Source organism: Moschus berezovskii, chromosome 23 (assembly GCF_049115385.1).
Source record: "Moschus berezovskii isolate FMDL1 chromosome 23, NW_MosBer_1.0, whole genome shotgun sequence".
Lineage (NCBI taxonomy): Eukaryota > Metazoa > Chordata > Mammalia > Artiodactyla > Moschidae > Moschus > Moschus berezovskii.
The window spans coordinates 43,633,798-43,659,669 of record NC_142482.1 but is presented as its reverse complement, the minus strand read 5'-3'; the positions used below and the strand labels follow the sequence as shown (position 1 = coordinate 43,659,669).

The following is a 25,872-nucleotide window of genomic DNA, read 5'->3' as shown; positions in this document are numbered from 1 at the left end:
GGTTATTGAGATGAGTAAATTATATATATATATATAAATATATAAAATTTATTATATATATAAATTACATATATAGTGGTGGTGCTCAGTTGTGTCCGACTCTGTGACTCCATGGACTGTAGCTGGCCAGGCTTCTCTGTCCATGGGATTTTCCAGGCAAGAGTACTGGAGTGGGTTGCCATTTCCTCCTCCAGGGAAACTTCCTGGGATTGAAACTGTATTTCTTGCTTCTGCATTGGCAGGCAGATTCTTTACCTCTGTGCCACCTGGGAAGCCCAAATAATTTATATGGAAGTTCTAACACAATGTCTAACGTACTACAGGCATTTCACAACTGTCAGCTGTTATTGTCATCCTCACAATCAGATTAGCAAAGAGGCTGAGAAGTGAACAAATGCGGGAGCATGAATTATGGAAACTGTATCAGCTAAACAGGGGGGTGTCTGAGATCAGTGATGATGGAGGTACAGAGACCCCCAGGGAGTGAGTGAGCAGACAGCCGTGATGGGAGACCTGGGAACAGAGCCTCTCATTTGCTATTTGCAAGGAAGGGGACCGTTTGCAGGGCTGAGCCAACAGAGATTGCAGGTGTGGGAGGGGAGCCATTTGAGGAATGAGAAGTAGATTAGCCCAGGGATTGTGGGATCAGAGAGAACAATGCTTTGCTACCAAATCAGTTTTCCGGGTTCATTCAGACATTCACCTAAGCCTGTGATTTTCAAAATGGGGCACAAGAGAGCTCTGAGGAAGTTGTGGACATCCCTCTTTTGGAAGTTAAATCACTAGTATCGGGCCACTGGAGCTGCTGTTCTATCGTTACTCCTCCCAGGCAGCATCTCTTTTTTAAATGCCTTAGGTGTTTAGGAAAGAAAACATACACATAATTATTTCGGTTTTGGCCAGACAAAGCATGTAAGCGCTCATGTGCTTTTTTGGATGCCCTGGGATGGTGGGAAGTGGAGAGACAGGATTTGAGAATCATTGCCTTCTCTGCTTTTCTGCTAAAAGATTTAAACACAAAAATGAAAATGTGTATATTTTTAATGCTTAGTATTTAAAAATGAGAAATGCTTTTTGGGGTGTCTCTCTGCAAGTTTTCAAAGAGATTAGCAGTTTTTCCATGTTTGTTACCCAAAGTTAAAAAGAAATGATACTTTGCCTTTGATGGCTACTGCAATATGCAATCTTGAAACATTTTCTAATACTTGGTTTATTTGAGGCACAGGAAAGCATTACACCTCCTTCAGCTTTTTTAAAACACAAAGTGTAAAAAGAAGGGACTTCTCAAGTTATATGAATTCTCTGGGTTGTTAAAATTGCTTCTCGCACAACAGAAGTCTCCTGTGCTTACAGTCCCACAGGAAAAATGTGACTTATATGCTTTATGCTGACCTTTTGAAGTCTGTTAGCAGTCACTATTCCAAATTTAAGTAGAGGGATGGAGGGTTTTTGTTTGTTTGTTTGTTTCTGAAGAGATGCCAAATATGAAATTAGGGCCAAGGTTCTGGAATCATAAAATAACAGTAGAATTGGGATTTTGCTCAACTCTCTGTTTTATCATTTAAGCAAGTCAGTGAGCATCATTAGGTCTTTTAAAATCTTTTAAAAATTATATGCTTGGACCAGATACGGTATGTGGTTCCTCTTAGTTTCAGACTTCCATGTTTGTTTTATTTTGGACTGGTTCCCTTGTTATTTTGTAGTGATTTCTCTAGTTTTCATGCTATACATTTGATTTTGAAAGAAATATCAGCTCTTAGAGAGTTATCATATTAATTTATTAAAAAAATAACAAACTTTTCCTTAAATCTGTAAACAAAGTGCTGAACATGCAGTAGACATTTGGGGAAGACTACTGTAATGGTAACATTTTCTTGGTGTCCAAGTTTGTGTGTGTATCTCTTTACAATATCCATCCATGTATATTCTTTGGTGTAGCAAATGAGACTTTTCATGTAGTTGGCGTTTAATAAAAGGTAGCAAAATTAATGTAATCATTAACAACTTGTCACACCTCTCCCCTATTGGCATGTTGAACAGTTGGACACACTTTTCCTACATTTTCTGTAATAAATTTTAATTACAGTAATAATTTCCAATGAGTCAATGAAAGTCTTGCTTCATAGCTCAGCTTTGGTAAATTACTTTTCTGGATGCTCTGAGGTAGCCCTGGAAAGGTGATGATACTATGGATTATTTCTGGAAATTAGAATAAGCTTCACAAAAACATGTCTGAGTAATCAATCACCTTTTATCATAACACAGAATAAGATCAGTTCCTCTAGTTGTATATTGTAAGGTGAAGAATGGTACTAGTAAGGGGTCACCATCTTGAAAATCACCACTGTTAGCATAATACAAATTGCAGGCATTAGGTCACTTGGAATTAATTTTCCTCTCCCCTCATCAGTCTGTGGGTCACATTAGAAACCCAGGAATAGTGTGATGGCAGCATTATAAACCCAAAGGAATCAAGCAGGACGTGAGAGTTATCAAAGCTTTAAATTCTGTGCCACTTGGTGGTTTTCCAAGTCATTTTTCTAAAGGCTACTAGACTGGAGAATTTGTGATACATTTTATACTTTTCCAATATTCCAGTTGGATATTTATGATCTGATAAAGAACTATAATATTTTATGTAGTATTTTAAGAAAAGAAACTGCTCTATTGTATGCTATACTGCACAACATGATTTCTCTCCTTTTTTTAATAACATAAAAGATTTAAAGAGACCTTAAGTTATGATTACATTTAAAAATCACTTTTCAATGTCTGAATAATTTTAAGGTCAGGAGCTACCTTAAGTTAGTTTTGGAATAAGGCAGGATATAAATAAATATAAAGCATTAATAGGTAAAAATTTAAAAGAAAAAATTACTCACAGTTCTACCAGGGGACAACTCTTCATTTCTCATAGTCCCCTCAAGACTTTTTGGCTGCATATATTAGCCATTTCAATTGCTGTAATCTTTACTAAACAGTTTATTTTAATTATGCATTTTCATTTAACATTATATCCTAAGCATTTAAAATATTTTGAAAGATGTGAGTTTATGACTACATAATTTTTTAAAACATGAGGTTTATTAACTTGAGATGATTAATTTATTAAAGTCTTTCTTATTCCTTACCTTAGTTTAGAGATTATGGCAACCCACTCCAGTGTTCTTGCCTGGAAAATCCCAGGGACGGGGGAGCCTGGTGGGCTGCCGTCTATGGGGTCACACAGAGTCGGACACGACTGAAGTGACTCAGCAGCAGCAGCAGCAGCAGTAGCAACATTGTAACCCCTAACGTTTATCAAGTGTTTATTCAGCCTCTCTTTTAAAATACATGATATCTTTAAATGTTATGTATAAAAAGAGAATTGGAGAAGGAAATGGCAAACCCACTCCAGTGTTCTTGCCTGGAGAATCCCAGGGACGGCGGAGTCTGGGGGTCTGCCGTCTATGGGGTCGCACAGAGTTGGACACGACTGAAGTGACTTAGCAGCAGCAGCAGCAGCATAAAAAGAGAATAATAATAATTAACAGCTTTATAATGAAATACACATAGAGGGCTTAGCTCAGGGCCTGGCACATGACAGGAAGTCAGTAAGTAGAGTTTCATCATCAGCCTCATCACCATCGTCACTACCATTCAGTCTTTGGTTCTTTATTTTGGGTATCACTTTCTTGGGGATTTCTTTTTGTTTTCCAAGGATTGCATGAAATCTGTGTGCCTATAGCACTGTGGTGTTGGAGAAGACTCTTGAGAGTCCCTTGTACTGCAAGGAGATCCAACCAGTCCATTCTAAAGGAGATCAATCCTGGGTGTTCATTGGAAGGACTGATGCTAAAGCTGAAACTGAAATACTTTGGCCACCTCATGTGACGAGTTGACTCACTGGAAAAGACTCTGATGCTGGGAAAGGTTGGGGGCGGGAGGAGAAGGGGACAACCGAGAATGAGATGGCTGGATGGTGTCACCAACTCTGTGGACATGAGTTTGAGTGAACTCCGGGAGTTGGTGATGGATAGGGAGGCCTGGCGTGCTGTGATTCATGGGGTCGCAGAGAGTCGGACACGACTGAGCGATTGAACTGAACTGACTGATAGCACTACTGAAATGCCTATTTTCCTGTCATAATGGTGTATTTCCTTCTTGTCTGATTGCCATCTGGATGGTATCACTCTTGAAGTCAGGGACTTTGTCCTTTATCTTGTTGTGTTCCCCGAATCTTCATCAGCAGGATGTGCAGGAGTAGTTGTCAACTCATGGGTTGTTGATTGAATGATTTATGTAAACCTTTGTAGCTGCAAGGATTTATGATGGTGAAGTGAGGTCATACTTTGACTTATGACATGGTCAAAGAATATTTTCTGTTACAGTCCACTGATGTCTGTGAACAGATCTTGAGGGTGGTGAGCAGGTCTACTCGACTGGAAGAACTGGTGTTGGAAAATGCTGGACTTAGAACGTGAGTATTTTCCTGAATATATGAATCTGTTGCTTTAAAACATCTTGCCCTTTCTTCTAAAATTAATATATGGTTTTGAGAAAAAAGTTAATGCTATCACCTGTATAGTGTTTTCTCGTCTTAAAAAAAAGTCCCTGTGATCCCCATCATTATTACAAAGGTCAAGGATTTTACCATCTTTTGTGGTGTGTCACATGGTGTCTTTGAGGGTATATAGGATAATCCTTAAGAGCATGGACCCTTGGGTCAGATGCCTCATGTCTTTGGGCAAGTTGGTTCAGTTCTCTGTACCTCAGTCTCTTCATTTTTAAGTTGGTGATAATACGGTTGTAAGGATAAATGAACTAATACATGGAAAGTGTTTAGAAAAATTTCAAAATCTTTCATATTAGAGATGCTATGTGTTAGCTTTTACTAGTACCATTAATCATAAATCGTAGTCATAGTAATGGCACATTTCATAGGATGTTATTGTTTGGCTTTGATCTGTTTCAGCCATTTCTCTCCCTTTTCAAATTCACACTTAAATAATCTTCATCTAGTGTGGTTCAGTAACAATACCCAGGCCTTACTAGGGGCATGTGACTTCGAACCCGCTGGAGTAAAGATGTCACTGCTACTAAGTGAGGAGGCTTGGCAGTTCCATAGTCACAGCACTTAACGCATTATTTTAACTTAAACACACCTAAAATAGTGCTTTTGACTGTGAGGTGATTGGATGGCATCACTGACTTGTTGGACATGAGTTTGAGCAAGCTCTGGGAGTTGGTGATGGACAGGGAAGCCTGACGTGCTGCAGTCCATGGAGTCGCAAAGAGACATGACTGAACAACTGAACTGAACTGATAATATAGTGCTAGCAACTATAGCCTTCAAATTCGACAATTAGGGCAATCACTTCTGCCTTCATGAGTATTGCATGAAATTAAAACTGATATAGGGAATAGCCTATTGCAATTTTCATGAAAAGGAATTCAATTCAGGATTTAAGTCATAGAAGGTCCAAAAGTACTATTAATAGCATCCTTCAATGTGACTTTAAAGGAGCAATTATACATTTTTCTTTGGAATGAGGTTTGTACTGATCAAGATGAACCATATTCTAGCTATGACTTTACGGATTCTCTAATGAGGATATGTACTCATGAAAATTGATTCTTAACAAATGGTATATAGATTAATATTGTAAAGATAGATTGGTTCTTAACAAATATGATATATAGGTTAATACTATAAAGGCTCCTCTCTTCCTGGTGGGCTTCCGTCTATGGGGTCACACAGAGTCGGACACGACTGAAGTGACTTAGCAGCAGCAGCAGCAGCAGCTATTCTAGCATTAAATTTTCTAATTGAGTCGTTTTACACATTGTGTCTTAATGTTTGTTTACTTGCAGAGATTTTGCACAAAAACTGGCCAGTGCTCTAGCACATAATCCCACTTCAGGGCTGCACACGATTAACCTTGCTGGCAACTCACTGGAGGATCGAGGTACTGTAGCATTTATATGACTGTTGATGCCAGAACTGTAAGAGGATTAGGGAGTTTTCATTTAGCCATGCCTGAAGAATGGTGTCAGTCTTGGTTGTAATTATATTATAAATGCTCTTGTTGGCTTAAATTTTTTCCAGCCTCTGGTGAAAATACTCACGCTCCTGTATGATCTTACAGGAAAATCCAAACGAGCTTTTTGGCCGACCCAATATGATTGTATCAGCTGATGAACAGTTTTTTAAGTGATCCAAGTGGAAAGGAGGATATTATTTTTAAACAATTGTATTGACTTTTTCTTGCTGGCTAACAAATTGCCACAAACGTGGTAATTTAAGATTACATAGATTTATTGTCACACAGTGTCTTTGGGTCATTCTGGGTACAGGTTGACTGGGTTTTCTACTCAGTATCATGAGACTGAAGTCAAGTCAGCTGGGGCTTATGTGATCTGGGGTCTTCTCAGGCTCACCAGCTGTTGGCAGAATTAAATTCCTGAGGTTGTAGGACTAGGTCACCATTTACTGCTCCTTGCCAGTCAGGGAGCACTTCCCGTGCCTGAAGGCTGTGCCCATGTCCCCACCACATGGTCCCCTCCCCTCCCAACTCTACTGTCCCCTCGCATTCCAGGCCAGCAGAAGCACAACTCTCTGATGCTTCACTTGTAGACAGGTCACCTGTTTGAGTCCGACTCCTCCAAGACAGTCTCCCTCTTGATTAATTCAGAGTGGACTGATTAGTAACCTAATCACAGTGTGATATCCCATCATATTCCTTTTTTCCCCAGTTACTTATTTTGTAATGGGGTACAACCAATTAACAATGTTGTGATAATTTCAGGTGAACAGCAAAAGGGCTTAGCCATACATATACCTGTATCATTCTCCCCCAAACTCCCTTCCCATCCAGCCTGCCACATAACATTAAGCAGAATTCCTTGTGCTGTATAGTCAGTCCTTGCTTATCCATTTTATTTTTTTTAGTTTTTAAAAATTTATTTATTTTAATTGGAGGCTAATTACTTTACAATATTGTAGTGGTTTTGTCATACATTATCCATTTTAAATACAGCAGCGTGTACATGTCCATCCCAAACTCCCTAATTGTCCCTTCCTTCTATCCTTCCCCTGGCAACCATAAATTTGTTCTCTACGTCTGAGTCTCTTTCGGTTTGGTAAGTTCATTTGTATCATTTCTTTTTAGATTTGTGATAACCCATCATGTTCTTTGGTCCACCCCACACACTTAAAGAAATGATGTAGAATGTGTTTACCAGGGCCAAGAATCTGGAGGACCAGCTTACAGTTCTGCCTATCACAGATGTCTTTTAATTTTTAATGAGATTTGAATGTGAGAATAGAGAGGAGTTGAAGGGCTAAATTTCATGAGGAGGCAAAAGAAGGTTTCATTAGAAGATGTTTGCATGAGTAGAGGGAAGAATCAGTAGCTTTAGAAAGTGAAGCCTGAGAGTTTGAATTCTCAGTAGGAGAACACTGATGGATGAGATTTAAGAAGGAGGAGAAGGCAATGGCACCCCACTCCAGTACTCTTGCCTGGAAAATCCCATGGATGGAGGAGCCTGGTGTGCTGCAGTCCATGGCGTGGTGACTGAGTGACTTCACTTTTTCACACATTGGAGAAGGAAATGGCAACCCACTCCAGTGTTCTTGCCTGGAGAATCCCAGGGACGGGGGAGCCTGGTGGGCTGCTGTCTGTGGGGTCACACAGAGTCGGACACGACTGAAGTGACTTAGTAGCAGCAGCTTTATCTCTAGAGGGGATATTTTCTTTTCATTGTGTATTCATTACAGATATTTTCCAGTGTTGTTGACTAAGGGCCTTTCATCTTGGGATGTTATATATTTGATGAGGGTTAATTATTAAACCGAGCTGAAGATCCTGGTATAGACACTCAGTTCTGTATTTTTATTCCTGATACTGACATTGTTTTTCATTGAAAAAGATACCCATGTGGCATCCAAGGAAACATTTGAAGAGGAACTTCCTAGCATCTGAAATAGTGAATCTAAAGGAAGGTTGAGACTAAATTGGAAAACTAGATCACATGAAAGACACCCTCATAGGTGTAAAAGGCAAAGCTGAAAATAATGGAAACATAACTCTGGAACAGGAGTTTCTCTGGGGTTTTAGGATTTTCTTTAGGAAAAACAAGTGTTCTCTCTACTAGTCAAATGCTACCAAGAGGTGACTATAACCATATAGATCACCTTTTATAGACAGGAGGGCTGTTTTGCTTTTGTTTTTAAGATGGAAGGAACTCAAACATGTTTGTCTCCTGACTGAACAGAACCAATGGTAATTAAGTGCTGGTCGCTAGGGATGTGAAATCCAGAGTGTAGTTAGGGACACTCCTTGGTCATCAGGGAAATGAAAAATTCAAACCATACTGAGATACCACCTCATAACCAGTAGTTTAGCTATCATCAAAATTAAATGTTGGAAAGGATGTGGAAAATGGGAACTTATGCATTATTGGCACGAGTGTACAATGGGGCAGCCTCTTCGGGTGCTGGTTAGCCAGTTGCTTCAAAAGTCAAACACAAATTTACTTTATGACCCAGCAATTTCACTCTTAGGTGGTCCCCAAGAGGGATGAAATGAATGTCCGCTCAAACACTAGAGAATGAGTGTTAATAGAAGTTCATGGTTGCCCCAAAGTGGAAACCCAAATGCTTATCCCTGGTGGGGGGATAAACAGAATGTGGTGTATCTATACCGTGGAACCCTGCTCCACAGCACAAAAAAACGAGGTGCTGGTCCTGCTGTGACACGGGTGAACCCCAAAAATATATTTAGGGAAAGAAGCAAGACCGCAAAGATCTCTCATATTATTTGGGCTTGGGGGGCTGAAAGTGAAGTCACTCCATCGTGTCTGAGTCTTTGCAATCCCATGGATTATAGCCTACCAGGCTTCTCTCTCCATCCATGGGGTTTTCCAGGCAAGAGTGCTAGAGTGGGTTGCCATTTCTTTCTCCAGGGGATCTTCCCGACCCAGGGGTGGAACCCGGGTCTCCCGCTTTGTAGGCAGACGCTTTTAGGGGAAGAATGAGTCTGGGGCTTTTCATCTTTGCTGTGGTGTGCCTCGCATGCCCTGAGCACAGCCCTCCTGGACAGCCTTATCTGGTGACTCCTCACCTTGGGTTTGAACTCCTGAGACAGCAGTTCCTTTATTCTGTTGCACTGGAATTAGATATGATGTCTGTGCCAGGCTTACTTCTCATCCCTCCTCCTTGTCCATCATTCTCTCTTGATCTCCTAAGACACACCGCACCTAGCCCAAGACCTTATATGCAATCAATCAATATTTTCTTTAAATTGAATTTCATTTCATAATAAAATTCCTTTTTTTGTGGCTTTTAAATTGGAATTGAAAAACATGGTGAAGTTTATCAAGATTCTTTTGTGCGGAGTCAGAACCGGTGTGGAGAGATGACGTGTCTCTGCCTTTTCCTCCACTTCCCTACCTGTGTGACCTGATCCTTGTACATCTTTCACCTACCTGCATTCCCAGGTGAGAGAACCAAGAATCATTCCAAGGATGTTTTCCAGAGCTTCACGCGTAGATGCCGACTCTCCAGGGTGTTTTCTGCTCACTTACACTCAAGCCTTGACACTCTTGAAAATATTTTCTCAAGCTAAGGCTTTCTGTGTTTCTGCCCCTTCTAGATTCTTTCGTTGCTATGTTTGGCCGGAGCTCTTGGAAAACTGCCAGCACCTGTATTCCCCACCTTTTTTTCATTCTTTGGAGTGAGCCTCCTGAACACAAATTCTTTACAGGCTTTTTTTTTTTTTTTTTCATCCAGGCCAAATACCTAAAGATGATTGGTAGCTTTTCTGCTCCTGAATGGGAAGTCCACAAGAAATCCATCTGAGTGTAAAATTTTTATAGAGACTTCGAAATAGGGGAAAATGGTCATGACTTTTGTTTCTGAGCTTTTCACTGAAAAACAGTAAAAAAACATGGGGGGAGGAGTGTGCAGTTGAATTGTTTAGTCTGTAAAAGAGGCCAAGCCCGGGAAGATTATTTACAAGGAAACGCAAAGAAACACAAGGCAGTTTGGCAGCCTAGAATGCTGAGGAATTTAAGTACCAAGTAGAATTTGATTTTTGCACCTGAATCATCCTCTCAGGGCCTTATTTGGAAACTCTCAGAGCGGAAGCTTGGCTCCTTGCATTGTGATATGAATGTTGATGCAGCAAAGCCCTGATATTTAGAGCTCCGCCTCCCCGTCAGGCTCATGTGCAGAGGACTAGCAGCCTTCGGTTGTTAAGGGGCTGGTGGTGGAGGAGGTTGAAGTATGATTTAGTGTAGGAGCGGGGTCGTGTGTACTGGCGGTGCTTCCAATGCTGGATGCCCTGCTCGTGCTCTGCAGGAGTCCCACAAGGCAGTGAATGGACCACACACATTCACGAGCTCTTCTTATCCCAGTTGCAGGGCCAGCCAGTTCCCCAGTTTGCTTTTGGCCTCCTAGTTCTGTGTGTTTTCAGGCTGTAGGTCAAGCCCTGGTAAGCATTTTAATAAAAAGAAGTAGACCACAATAGAAAATATCAGAGTGCCTTGTTCAGGAAAACTGGGGTTTTAGTTTTCACTTATATGTCTATGTGCTTATTTTGGTATGAGCTTCCTGCACCACAATGTCAAATCTCTTTCTGTGCGGGTCATGTAGAAAAGGCTTGAAACTCCCTATGCTTAGTGCACTTTATTAACTAGCTCTGTGTTGAGTCCTCTGGACTGACCTAGTGTCTGAACCAGGGTGTTCCAGTCATTGCCTCCTGACTAATGCTTTGGCTCTGATGACTTTTTGAATTAGAGTGTTTTGGGAAACAGAGCTCTTCTCTCTCCACTCGTTTCACACACTTTCCTTCCCTAAATGTCACAAGCTCTGTGTTCTAGTCTCCCTGGTTACCGTTCCCAGTTACCCTCGATTTTATGATCTTAGCCTGGTCAGGAATGTCTGTCCTGATTCCCTCCCCTCACTGTATTCTAAATTGGATTATTTTGTTTAAAGATGATTTAGAATCCTGTCGTAAAATGTTTTTCTTTTGGAAATGTTGACCTGACGCACCCAATTTTTTTTTGGCTGACCATCTGGTGGTGGCTCTGATTTGATCTGAATAAGACAAGACCAATGAATTCTAGAAATGCTGCTTAATGAATTCTAGAAATGCTGCTTACATTTGAGGGCAGGGTAGATCCTTCATATCTCAGTGTGTATCAGTGGGTTTTAGCGTCAGAATACGTGGGTTCAAATCTGAGCTTCTCCACTTTTCATTTGCGTTTCCTTGGACAAATTACCTAACTTCTCTATACCTCAGATTTATCTAAAATAATAAAGCACCTCCCACCAAGGGTGTTTTAAAGATTAAATGAAAATACACATAAAAGCCATAGGAATAGCAACGCACTGTGTCAGATACTGTGCACTCAATACATGTTAACTTTTACTGCCACATTTGACTCATAGAGTAGCCTTGTGAAGTTAAATAGTGCAAATGTTGCTCTCCTTTTATGGATCAGGAAGCTGTGTTTACATGATTTGGAAAAGCTTACAGAGTCATACCTAGTACTGATTGTTCAGACTGTTATCTAAAATTTCATGAGTGATCAGTCAGTCAGTCTCTTATACTGTCTTTTGGATTTTCTGATTTGGCTGTCTCAATTTCCTATGGAAGTAGAAGGAAATATTTGTGTATGAGATTTGGAAAACATTGGCTTATTCCATAGCATGTTGATACATTTTCTTAAACACTTTGATATTTAAAGATGCCAGGTTTTTGTGTGACAGCTACACAACAGAAAGCACTTTTCTTTAGAGTCATGATTTAGCCATATTTAATTGATATCTTTATGTTTACACAGTGTAAAATGGTATTTTAAAAACTGCATAAAAAAAAATAAAAACTGCATAGATTTAGATGTTAGGGCATTCAAAAGTGAAGTGTATCGACTGTTTTTTCCCACTAGTCTTTTGTTCCTATATTCCTAGTTCTTCAATCTCTTCCTCTCAACTTTATCTTTGAAATGGAAATACTCCATCATGTTTTATCTTAAAAAATATTTTATTATTTATTTTGTTTATTTTTGGCTGTGCTGGGTCTTCATTGCTGCACGCAGGCTTTCTCTAGTTGTTGAGCAGGGGCTCCCTTTGTTGTGGTGTGCAGGCTTTGCACTGTGGTGGCTTCTCTTGCTTTGGAGCACAGGTTCTAGGTGTGTGGGCTCAGTTGTGGCGCATGGGTTTAGTTCCTCCATGATATTTGGGATCTTCCTGGACCAGGAATGGAATCTGTGCCCCCTATATTGGCAGGAGGATTCTTAACCACTGAACGCTCAGGGAAGTCTCTTATATTTTATTTATTTAGTTTTCTTAGTGTTTCTGAACTCTCCAGGGAATCCATTGAAATTAGTAGAAATCTAAAGATTTTAACTTTCACCTGTGTTCTGACATCTACAGTGTTCAAATCTATATGCTTTGTATAACAGCCAAGAAAGAGTCATTTGTTTCCCTGATCATGTTGCTAGAATTCCATGGGCAGAATTTTGTTAAATTACCAATATTATGCTTTCAGTCAAGGAGAAGGGGAAAACAGAGGATGAGATGGTTGGATGGCATCACTGACTCAATGGACATGGGTTTGAGTAAACTCCGGGAGTTGGTGATGGATAGGGAGGCCTGGCGTGCTGCAGTTCATGAGGTTGCAAAGAGTCGGACACGACTGAGTGACTGAACTGAATCAACAAGGACCAACCTTAAACCATTTTTTTCCTACCATGTGAATCCCACAAATTCTGGGATATCAAAGTTTTAGAGTTTTACATGTAATTGGGTGGCACTAGTGGTAAAGAACCCGCCTGCCAATGCAGGAGACCTAAGAGATGCAGGTTTGATCCCTAGGTCAGGAAGATAGATCCCCTGGAGGAGGGCATGGCAACCCACCCCAGTATTCTTGTGTGGAGAATCCCCATGGACAGAGGAGCCTGGTGGGCTACAGTCTACAGGGTTGCAAAGAGTCAGACATGACTGAAGCGACTCAGTATACATGCATGCATGCATGTTATTGTCAGAGTTTTAAGTACATGCTTGATTAATGGGGTAAAACAGCAATTTCAAATTTAATTTCCTGTCTTTGTGAGTTAATAACTTCTGATTCCAAATTAAAATTCTAAACATTTTATAGTTTTTATTAGTCATAAATATTTTGAAGCAGAGGGAACTATAATGGTTTCCATTTTGAAAGGAGAAATAAAAATTAGACCTTTTTACCTTCTAAATTTGACACAAACTAAAACAAAAATAAATTACAGGAAGGGTTATTCATCCAGTAAAGTCTCCAGATGAAAGCTTTTGGTGATAAATTTTGTTTTAATTCATAGCTCTGAAGGCTGTGTGGCTTTATTTGGGGGTCAGAATTGAATAGTTTTTGCCAGAAGTTAAAAAGTCTCTTCTGTCCTTTCTTTGTGGGGGAAATGTTTTCTCGATGATCAGCTTCTTCCATGGCACTATTTAGTAACTAGCTTCAGGAAATATAAGGCAGGTGAATTTTTTTGTTTTTCCTGAGATTTTGGCTGCCAGCCGCTCTCAATTTATTCTTGTTGCTAAGACCCCATTTCTGAAGTCTGCCAAAGTGGAGAACTTTTTATCGAAAATGAATTCAGTTCTTTTATTTTTGAAAAACTGAACAGTAACTGACCTCATTTATGCCTTTCATTCTATTAGCACTTAGCAAGGGTATTTCTTCAAAGAGGAAACAATGTATTTATGATTTGTAGATGCCGAGGAAGCTGAAAGAAAACATTTTGTTGAGAAAGAAGCTAATAAAACTTAGTCTAGAATTAGAGAAAAAAATAGTTTAACCAGATAGTCTTGTGTTTGAACCTTTAGTCCTCTTTTACCTTGAATCCTGCTTTTTTCATTTAAAATTAATGATCAAACATGACTTTACTCACCTTTATTCTAACTTAGGAGCTTCACCTTTTATTGCTTTCATTACTTAGGGTGTGATACTTCTATTTCTAGAGAAAAGTAGTATTATTTATTCCTTTTTGTCTACCTTCCTTTTTAAAGGAAAGTTTCTGATTAGGGACTGAATAGAATGGTGGGTGTCCATGCATTTGGTTGTTGGCATTTGCAGTTTTATGTGTTGAGTAGAGTTCCATGTACTATAGAGTAGGTTCTTATTAATGTTTTTTTCATGGGTGATTTTTATAAATTGGAGTATAATTGCTCTGCAATGTTATGGTTGTCTCTGCCGTGTATCAGCGTGAATCAGTCAAAATTATATACATTTCCCCTCCCTTTTAAGTCTCCCTCCATCACCACTCCACCCCTCTAGATTGTCACAGAATGCCAGGCTGGGCTCCCTGAGTTAAGTAGCAGCTTCCTGCTAGTTATCCATTTTACACATGATGGTGTCCTTTCTTAATTTCTCCTATACAGGGTTGGTCAAAAAGTTTGTTCAGAGTTTTCTGTAAGGTGTTATGGAAAAACCCAAAGGGACTTTTTGGTCAGCCCAATATATGGTAGTGTGTATATGTCAATCCCAATCTCTCAATTTATCTTCCCCTTCCCCCTTGCTAAATATACAGAAATTTTAAATTTTAATGAAGTCTAACTAATTGATAATACCTTTCATGGACTGTGCCTTTAGTGTAGTATCTAACAAGTCATTGCCACCCAGTCATCTAGATTTCCTCCTCTATTATCTTCTGTACCTAAGTTTTCTGAAGTAACTTGTATTCAGTGAAGTATAATGTACATTCATAAAGGTCTGTAAATTCCAAGTTTAGATCTTAGTGAATTTTTCCAAAGGGAATGCTGTCATGCAGCCACTATGAAGGTCAAGAAATAGGACGTTATGAAAATGCACGAACCTGTCTGTGTATTCTGCCTTCTGTTATGATAGATTAGCTTTATTTATTCTGGAACTTCACCACTATAGAATTATACAATGCATACTCTTTTATATTTGGCTTCTTTTGCTTTTTTGTTGTGGAGAGGTTTTTACTAATAGATTAATTATTTTCTTAGATAGGGGATGTTATTTCTTAAGTAAGTATTGCTAAGTTGTGTTTTTCATAAGGATTTCTTCTACAGTGATACATTTTTTGATCTGTAGATTTTTGTTCTTATACCTTTCTGTTCCATTTGCAGTGTCTGTAGGATCTCTTCTGGTGTTCTGTTTTCATTTCTGATTTTAATACTTTGATCCTTCTCTTTCTCTCTCTTTTAAAGTCTTGCTGGGATTTATTTTTATTAGTTTTTATTTTTTAAGAACATACTTTGTTAAATTTATTTTATGACTGCTTTCTATTTAATTGAGGTCTTCCCTTTGTTATTTCTTTCCTTCTGTTTATGGAGATGAAATGGGGATTGATTTACTGTTGCTTTTTAGACATCGTGCGGTGGATACTTAAATTATTAATTTACAGCTCTTCTTTATTCACTTGTGTATTTAGGACTATAGACTTCAATCTAAGCATGGCTTGAATTGTATACCCAAATTTTGATGACTTAATTTAAAATATTTAAATCAATTCGTTTTACAAGAATGTATTGATAAAATATCAGACCTCTCCCATCTTTGCAGTTAATACTATGGTTTAACATATTCAAATCTCTAGACATACTTTTAATTAAAAAACCTTTTTAACAGTACTTAATCCAGTGATTGTCAGACTTGTTTGGGAAATTCCGTGGGAGACAGGCAGGGTCTCCCAGCACCTACCATCCTTGGGGAAACACCCATCTAGAGACTTGATCAAGCTGAATGACGTTTAGTTTATTTCTAGAGTAGTACTTATTACGTGATAAAATTTATATTTAATTTGGGGTTATGTGATAGGCAGCAGCTAGCACAGTAGTTCCTTACCATGGGTGAGGAGAGAACTGGGGTCTGAGAACCAGTCTATGGGACCTTACAGTAAATACTGTTTTAGGATGTTTCTCAAAACATGCTCCTGGGGAGGTCATAACTCAGGTGAAGCAGGGGATTGGTTGAAGGCCCTGTAGGATATACATTGATTGTTTATCTGTTACTTACTTCCTCCCAGAAAAGAGTGTACACTCACTGTAATCCTTAGGTGAGTGAGGGAGTTTTCACAGTCTCACACTCTGATCATTAAATTTAGAGACCACTTGATTTTTAATACTGTAAATTCCTTGGGAGTTATTTTATGTTTCCAAACCTACCTTCAAGAAGGTAGGTTAAAACATGCTCTGATGCTTTGTCTAAGGTTGTTAGCTGTAAGCCAATTAAATACTGAAATTCATCTGCTTAAAGTAAAGCTGTTATCTGAATAATGCCACATTGTTTTTCTTGACAATAATTAAATAGTATGCATCCGCTCACCCAGACGAGTGATCAACTCATTAAGACACAGGTTGAAAAGAAAAGGGGAAATTACATCACTCTTTCCGAGACTATTCCCATTTGAAATAGCACTCTGGAGAGAGGATAACACTTTGTCCAAAGAAAAACATCTCTAATGGTAAAGTTTTGATGATTATTATGCCTTTCTCTTACCCTAGCTAGGAGAGAAAGTAGAGGAGGAGTGATAGTAGATGACTAGAAAACAATTAACATTAGGAAAAACAGGCACTTAAATTGGAATCAAACTTAATTTTCAGGCGTTGTAAAACAAATGCAATCCTGACAACTTAAAACTTCTAACGATCCCTCTCTTCCCTTTCTTTCTCAGGTGTGTCCTCTCTAAGTATTCAATTTGCCAAACTCCCAAAGGGATTAAAATATTTAAATTTGTCTAAAACCTCATTGTCACCTAAAGGTACGGTATGTCTTACTTAACTTTATTCACTTAACTTTGTATCGATAATGTATTTACTGCCCCATGCTTCCTTATGGTTAGAATTATTACTCAGTTATGTATCTGCCTTTATTAACGTAGTTGATCCTTGAACAGTGTGGTTTGAACTGCTGGATCCACTTACACGTGGTTATTTTTCAATAGTAAATGCTACACTACTGCATGATCCACAGTTAGTTCAATCTGCAGAAGCGGAGGAGCTGTGGATACAGAGAGCTGGCAATTAGTCAAGCGCAGTTTAATCCTCGTGTTGTTCAGGGGTCAACTATATGTGTATTGTAATACTCTGGCAGTTTTAAAGTAAAGAAATTATCTGATTGAAATGCTGGCGTTCTAAAGTGAAATGCTTTCATCGTGGAGAATAATCTGAATGTCCACATGCAGTCGTCAACGTTTTAAACTTCGAGTCAAGGTTCTGTCTCCTGTTCCTAAAGGCATCCGGTTGTGTTGTGTTCTTGTTGTTTTGTTTTTGATTTAGCAATTTTTTTTTTTAATAAAGTATAGTTGACTTACAACACTGTTAGTTCCAAGAGCATAAGATAGTGGCTTGATATTTCTGTATATTCAGTTCAATTCAGTTGCTCAGTTGTGTCCGACTTTTTGCTACCCCATGGACTGCAGCACACCAGGCTTCCCTGTCCATCACCAAGTCCCAGAGGTTGCTCAAACTCATGTCCATCGAGTCGGTGATACCCTCCAACTATCTCATCCTCTGTCGTCCCCTTCTCCTCCCGCCTTCAATCTTTCCCAGAATCAGGGTCTTTTCCAGTGAGTCAGTTCTTTGCATCAGGTGGCCAAAGTATTGGAGCTTCAGCATCAGTCCTTCCAATGAATATTCAGGACTGATTTACTTTAGGATGGACTGGTTTGATCTCCTTGCAGTCCAAGGGACTATCAAGAGTCTTCTCCAGCACCACAGTGCAAAAGCATCAGTTCTTCAGTGCTAATGACTACTGGAAAAACCATAGCTTTGACTAGATGGATCTTTGTTGGCAAAGTAATGTCTCTGCTTTTTAATATGCTGCCTAGGTTGGTCATAGCTTTTCTTTCAAGGAGCAAGCGTCTTTTAATTTCAATGGCTGCAGCCACCATCTGCAGTGATTTTGGAGCCCAAGAAAAAAAAGTCTGTCACTGTTTCCATTGTTTCCCCATCTATTTGCCATGAAGTGATGGGACTGGATGCCATGATAATTGTTTTTTGAACGTTGAGTTTTAAGCCAACTTTTTCACTCTCATCTTTCACTTTCATCAAGAGGCTTTTTAGTTCCTTTTTGCTTTCTGCCGTAAGGATGGTGTCATCTGCATATCTGAGGTTATTGATATTTCTCCTAGCAATCTTGATTCCAGCTTGTGCTTCATCCAGCCCAGCATTCCTCATGATGTACTCTGCATATAAGTTAAATAAGCAGGGTGACAATATACAGCCTTGATATACTCCTTTCTTGATTTGGAACCAGTCTGTTGTTCCATGTCTGGTTCTAACTGTTGCTTCTTGATCTGCATACAGATTTCTCCGGAGGCAGGTAAGGTAGTCTGGTGTTTCCATCTCTTGAAGAATTTCCCACAGTTTGTTGTGATCTACACAGTCAAAGGCCTTTGCGTAATCAATAAAGCAGAAGTTTTTCTGGAGTTCTCTTGCTTTTTCTATGCTCCAACGGATGTTGGCAATTTGATCTCTGGTTCCTCTGCCTTTGCTAAATCTAGCTTGAACATCTGGAAGCACACAGTTCATGTTCTGTTGAAGCCTGGCTTGGAGAATTTTGAGCATGACTTTACTAACGTGTGAGATGAGTGCAATTGTGCGGTAGTTTGAGCATTCTTTGGCATTGCCGTTCTTTGGGATTGGAATGAAAATTGATCTTTTCCAGTCCTGTGGCCACTGCTGAGTTTTCCAAATTTGCTGGCATATTGAGTGCAGCACTTTCATAGCATCATCTTTTAGGATTTGAAATAGCTCAACTGGAATTCCATCACCTCCACTAGCTTTGTTCATAGTGATGCTTCCTAATGTCCACTTGACTTCACTTCCCAGGATGTTTGGCTCTGGGTGAGTGGTCACAGCATCGTTATTACCTGGGTCATGAAGATCTTTTTTGTACAGTTCTTCTGTGTATTCTTGCCACCTCTTCTTAACATCCTCTGCTTCTGTTAGGTCCATACCATTTCTGTCCTTTATTGTGCCCATCTTTGCATGAAATGTTCCCTTGATATCTCTAATTTTCTTGAAGAGATCTCTAGTCTCTCCCATTCTATTGTTTTCTTCTGTTTCTTTGCATTGATTCTGTATCTTACCAAATGATTAGTACTGGTTCTGTTTTTCTTGGTTCATCCTTAGAAAGACTTCTTTGTGATCACACTCCGCCTGCCCCCATGTACACGTAAACCCGTCAGATGGACCGTATGTCGTACAGAAAGTGGTCGGGCCTCACTGCAGTAACGGTCATCACTCTTGCTGTACCTGCTCTATTTCCTGTCTTGGAAGTTGCCGTTCTTTCCCCAGGTTCTTTCCTGACTCCACTCACCATCCTCCCATTTTTTTCTGTTCCGTTCTTATTTTGCTATGTCATCACCTTTGTACTACTACTAATAATAATTGAAATCTTCCTGCATACATCACACCTTTGTACATGCTTGAAACGTTTTTCTTCCATCTTGTATTGGGAAAATCTCCATTCTTCCTTCTGTGTTTCTCTGTGTGTCTCCTTTACTACTCACACAAACCATGTCACTTCTGATATTTCTGGTCACCAGATATGTGGACGTTTCCCCCCGCTACACCAGGCAGTTCTCTGCAACACCAGCCGGGTATCCTATAATTTAGTGCAGTGTCTACCTGGAGATGACGTCAGATCCCACAAGTTAAGGGCTCAGTCCCACAAGACTGTTTTGCCCCCAACACCCTCCTCTTCCGCCATGCCCTTTACGTGCCTAGTGTCAAGCCCAGGTTATCAGAGGTTCTGAAGTCTCTCTCCTTGAATTTGATTAATTTGCTAGAGTGGTTCACAGAACTCAGGGAAACGCTTATTACACTTACTAGTTTATTAAGGGATATGGTAAAGGATCCAGATGAGGAACGGCCAGAAGAAGAGATCCACAGGGTGAGGACTGGCAGGGTACCAAGCCCAAGAGCTTCTGTTCCTGTGGATTTGGGGCATGTCACCCTCCATGTGTGGATGTGTTCATCAACCGGGGAGCTCTCAGAAGCTCTCTAGAACCCATGGTATGTTTATGGAGGCCTTATCACGCAGGCATGATCAATTACTAACTGCATTTCCAGGCCCTCTCCCCTTTCTGCAGAAGTATTGGTGGGTGGGAGTGGGGATGCAATTCCAAGCTTCTCATTGTGGCTTGGTCTTTCTGATGACCAGTCCTTATCCAGGAGCCCACCCAGAGTTGCTGCATTAGAACAAAAGATGCTCCTACTGCTCTTATCACTTAAGAATTTATAGGAGTTTCAGGAGCCAAATATCAGAACAAGGGATGTTTCTAGTGTTCTTATCGCCCAGGAAATTACAAGGGTTTGAGGAGCTCTGTGCCAGGAACCGGCAAGGGGGGCAGAAACCAATACATATTTTCTCTTATGTCACATATCTCCAAATATTTTTAGAGAGCTTCAGTATATTTTATAAAACCCTCATATGTGATCATCTCTTCTGGCATGTCTTCCCTATTCCTGAGGCTTCAACAGAATCACTTACTCTTTCCTTTGTGTCACTTCTAGATCATATCTAACATCATTGTATGAACTTTGTGTTTTCCCTATGAGAAGGGGGCTCTCTTTGCCACACGTGTGTGTTTCTTGTCTCCATCTCTCCAACAACACCTGACAGAGTGGTGCTTCCCAGCCAGTGTGGGTGTTAAATGAAAGTTTCTTGAGTAATTTGCCACTCCTTAACTTATGACTGTCTTTTGAGGACAGTATGTATAGTGATTGCCAGTTCTCCAGCAGATTGTCTAGGCTTGAGTCCTAACATTTTTACTTACTACAGATGTATTAACACATCTCAGTCCCTTGGTTCCTTAGGAACCTGATTTATAATATGGAAATTTGGGTCTCTACTTCGTCAGAGGTGGTGGGATTAAATGGGTTAATATGCATAGTGTCCTTTTTGGCACAGAGCACCATGTTGTCCCTGCCACCATCATCTTCCTCCTTCCCTCCCTTCTCTTTCCTTCCTCCCTTCTATCATATAGTGTTTTTCCATCATGGGTTTTTATATGTTCCTGTTTTGCCCAGGACAACCTCAGTGTCCCCACCCACAAATCTGGTGAATTAGTGCTCCTCCTGGAAGATTCAGCTTCTATCTCCTTTTCTCTGAAGTCCTTTTCAGACAGCCTCCTGTCATCACCCCCTGCAGAACTAGATGCCCCCTTCTCTGCATTCCATAGCACTTTGTAAATCCCTCAACCTTGGCGCATTTCCTACTGTAGTTTGGTTGTGTCCTAGCCTGGAAGGTTCTAGCTGGCAAGGGTGGTGTGTCCTCCATTGCCGTGTCCCTGGCACTGCGAGTTCTCACTGATTGTGTCATGCGTGAGTGAGTAAGCAGAGTGGTCCCGGATGGTTTTCTGCCCATCCATTCCTCCTCTGTTCTGGCCGTGCAGTCACACTGCGTGATTTGAAACTGGGGTTAGTTCTGTTCATGCCGTCCTTGTATCCACATGTTTAAGATAAAGGGACAAAAGTAACTTTCCAAAGGAAGCAATTCACCAGGAGCCAGTGTTTTCTGTCCTGATGCCTAAAGCCATATACAGATCTGAAAGCTAAGGTGTAGTCCCTTTCTGTCATCACTGTTCTACATCAGCAAATCAGTTTTATAAAAACCCTTTTCCTGATGATTATCAGTGCATTACATATTTATGGTAAAGACTTAGAAGATTCTGAAAAGTATAACTAAGAAAGAAAAAACGACTTGAAATACTAGTACCAAGTCATTAGGAGATTATCACTGTTGACACTTTGGTACTCGGTCTTCTGCACTGTTTTGTGTCTCTAAGTAGCTTTTTTTATATAAATACCTACAAAAACACACATGTGTATACATGTGATTATACTGTGATTACTGTTTCATAAATGTCTTCCCCTATCCCCCATAGTAAATTGTGATCATTTGTGTCAGTAAACACTTGGTCACTTTCAATGGTATGTGATAGCCCCGTGTATGCAAAATGTCCCCACTTATGTACATAATCTAATATTGCACATTTAGACCATTTTAAATTCTTCAATAGTGCAAAACACCCTAATACGACATCTATATCAAATCACCAGTCATGAGTTAATTTCTTCTTTAGGATAAAATTCTTATAAGTAGAATTGTGAGATCAGAGTTTGTACAATTTTTAAAAAGCTGTTTCTGATACGTATTGTCAAGTTTGTCCTCCAAGTATTTTGTACAGTCCTCTTTATACTCTCACCATCAGTGGGTATTATTCTCTTTTTTATTGTTTGTCAAGCATATGAACAAAAGTGTTCTGATATTTTAATTTTAGTTTCTTCAGTTATTGCTTAGTTGGCTTTTTCCCCTTGTTCCTTAGTCACTTATATTTCTTTTGGAGGAAATTGCTAGGTCCCCCTCCTTTGTTACTCTTCTATTTAAAGTGCACCAATAAAAAAATAAATAAAGTGTAAAGTTTTTTCTTGTAAAATCATTTATCATGTGCTTCATAAGTCTAACTCTTTTTTAAGGTAGAGTTTTTTTTTTTTTAACTTGATATTTAACATATTTGTTCATTATTATTAATATAAGACAGATGAATGTAACAGTCTTTGATCCTTCTGAGGGCAAGCTTGGGTTGATGCCCCGTCCTTTCCGGTGATGGGAGTGGGCAGGTTCTTCAGCTTCCTCTGAATCAAGACAGCCCCACGTGCCCTTCACCCTTTACAAATGAAGAGCCACATTTTTGTCTCTTTTCTGCAATAAAATATGTTTGAGAATTAATATTGTTTTATAACATGCGACCCAGAGAATTTTAAGTCATCCTTCCTAGGATGTATATCTTAAAATGTTGCCTTTTTGAAAATTGATTTCTTAAAGGTTTTCAGTATTCTTGCAGATTGTCACAAAGGATCTGAAAGGTCTGTGGATTTAAAATAACTCAGATTAAATTGTACTTTTAAACTTTTGCTGAATTTGACTAACATATTTTATTTCTGTGAAAACATTTATATTCATGGCTCTATAATTCATGGCAGATTTTTTTTTTTTAATCTCCCCATGACATCCACACTGTGTCCAAATATCCTATCTTCCTCAGATGTGAGCTAAGTGATAGTTTTCTGGATTTCTAGTAAATGTCCTGCTGGTTGCCAGATTATGTCAGTGCAGGGCCATCTGGTACCACCTTTTTCCAGCTGTAGACACTCCAATAATAAATATGAAGAAGGGTCAAAAGCACTAGATAGCCAGAATCGAGAATAGCGTGAAAATCGCTGTGTAGTTTGGGTTGGAAGAGCCCTGATTCTTTCCATCCTATATTTTTGCAATTTCCTGCCATTACTGTGCGTATTAACCCAGACCTCACGTGGGATGGGCTCAAGAGGTAGGGAGGAAATCCTTCATTCTGTCTCAGTAGCTTGAAGCTGAGCTGATAACACAATTCTCTCCCAATTCTAATCAGACATTGGCCGACTGCCAAACACCCATATTTGTCAAGGAGTGTTTGCTGTCAAGACTAATTTCACCTTCTAATTTCAGAATTTATTTATTGAGTTTTGTTATACCTCACTAAGGACATAATTTTAAAAATGAATTTCTTGATGAAAGTCTGATGTTTTCCAAATGTTTTAGACTCAATTATGCCATTACAAAATACATTGATACTACCAGTAGCAGACAAATTTAAGGAAGTTGGTCATTTGAACAATCATAGAAGTTACCTCCAGAAATCAACCTTTTCTAGAGGCTATTGCGAGTTCCTTTTGTCTAACATTATCAAATCTCCACCTCCTTCACTGCCAAGCCCTTGGCTCTTACTTTTTTGATAGTATTCAGTTCAGTTGCTCAGTCATGTCTGACTCTTTGCGACCCCATGGACTGCAGCACACCAGGCTTCCCTATCCATTACCAACTCCCAGAGTTTGCTCAAACTTATGTCCATCGAGTTGGTGATGCCCTCCAACCATCTCATCCTCTGTTGTCCCCTTCTCTTGCCTTCACTCTTTCCCAGCATTAGGGTCTTTTCCAATGAGTCAGTTCTTTGCATCAGGTGGCCAAAATATTGGAGCTTCAGCTTTAGCATTAGTCCTTCCAATGAATATTCAGGACTGATTTCCTTTAGGATTGACTAGTTTGATCTCCTTGCAGTCCCAGGGACTCTCAAGAGTCTTCTCCAACACCATAGTTCAAAAGCATCATTTCTTCGGTGCTCAACTTTTTTAGGGTCCAACTCTCAAATCCATACATGACTACCAGAAAAAACATAGCTTTGACTAGACAGACCTTTGTTGGCAAAGTAAAGTCTCTGCTTTTTAATATGCTGTCTAGGTTGGTCAAAGTTTTTTTTTTTCTCCAAGGAGGAAGCATCTTTTAATTTCATGGCTGCAGTCACCATCTGCAGTGATTTTGGAGCCCAAGAAAATAAAGTCTGTCACTGTTTCCACTGTTTCCCCATCTATTTGCCATGAAGTGATGGGACCGGATGCCATGATGTTCGTTTTTTAAATGCTAAGTTTTAAGCCAGCTGTTTCACTCTCCTCTTTCACTTTCATCAAGAGGCTCTTTGGTTCCTCTTTGCTTCCTGCTGTAAGGGTGGTGCCATCTGCATATCTGAATTTATTGTTGTTTCTCCCGGCAGTCTTGATTCCAGCTTGTGCTTCATCCAGCCTGGCATTTCACATGATGTACTCTGCATATAAGTTAAAATAAGCAGGGTGACAATATACAGCCTTGATATTATTGACCTCACTAAATTGTGATTATTCAACTGTCTTTGTTTCCCACTGGATGGCCTTTGAGAGGGTGAAATACTATTCTCTGGGTCTCAAAAGCCCATGCCTGTTATACAGTAGCCTTTAAATAAAGATTTGTTGCATTGAATAAATCCTTGCGTAGAACTGGCTTTTCATCCTGGAATTTATTTAGCTTTTTTCTTGTTGGTCTTTGTGTTTTCTGAGGGCAAAGAATGGGTCTTATTTACACATACTTCCCAATCCCCAGCATTTTATAAACATGTTATGAGCACTTAATAAATGCTGAGTTGATGGGCCAAGAAATTCTTCCATGTACTTAAGTAAAATATTTTCCCCTCTGCGCCTTGAAGTCTTCTCTATGCAAACCCAGATGCACACTCACCATCAAGAAATGGCTCAGTAGCCCTTATCAGACACACACTGGAGTTGGTTCTTTGTACCTCTCCAAAGCTGAAGGATAAGATAATACCCTCTTCATCTGTGCTACACATTCTAAAGTTGGAGCAGAGAACTGCTCTCATGTGGGGCCGTACTTGTAATGCTCAGCTTTTTTCTTTTTTTTCTTGAAGTGCCTCTTGGGATTCTGCAGTCATGACCAGTTTTGGCCTGTCCCTTGCCCCTTATCTGATGAAGAAATTATCCATGTGTGGATTAAAAACCCCATCCCCTGTTTTAGGTGGATTTTCAAGAAGAATTTTAGTGAAAAAGAAAAAATGATTTGTAATAGTATACCCAATTTATAAATAGTTTTATTTCCAAAATATATGGTTTATAACAATGGGCTTTTAGTAGAAACAGAAAAAGCATTGTAATATCCCACATGCCTATTGTCTGAAGAATCATCATCAGTGGTAATCGTGTGTATTGACCTCTTGAAATCTCAGGGAGGGACCAGTCCATTCTGGGCTCACATTTTGAAGTGTCCTGAATAAAACCTACCTACCCCAAGGTGCTAACAGACCTGTTTCAGTTCCTATTACCCAGAGAGAGTAGACCATACTTCTCTCTTTGCAGAGCAATCTTGCCTCCCCATATATTTATTCTTTTATTTTTTTTTTTGAGGTGATATTAGCTTGAACCATTTATGTTAAACTTGAATCATTTATGTTATTGTTTATAAATAGTGTGTAGAGTGATGATTATCAGTTTATCCTTTTGATTGCTTGTTCCAT

At 39.5% G+C, this 25,872-nt stretch overlaps 1 protein-coding gene across 5 annotated transcripts in view; it reads left to right on the top strand.

The window, feature by feature from the left end:
* Positions 1 to 25,872, top strand: part of CARMIL1 (capping protein regulator and myosin 1 linker 1) — a 313,940-nt gene that overhangs the window by 175,391 nt on the left and 112,677 nt on the right. For 4 of the 5 annotated variants that reach the window (XM_055407125.2, XM_055407124.2, XM_055407128.2 and 1 more), the window contains 3 exons: positions 4,371 to 4,459; positions 5,854 to 5,948; positions 16,666 to 16,752. In XM_055407125.2, the coding sequence (XP_055263100.2) occupies positions 4,371 to 4,459; positions 5,854 to 5,948; positions 16,666 to 16,752 (271 nt within the window). The remainder of the gene's footprint in view (positions 1 to 4,370; positions 4,460 to 5,853; positions 5,949 to 16,665; positions 16,753 to 25,872) is intronic. The other variant, XM_088831520.1, reaches the window with a different exon arrangement.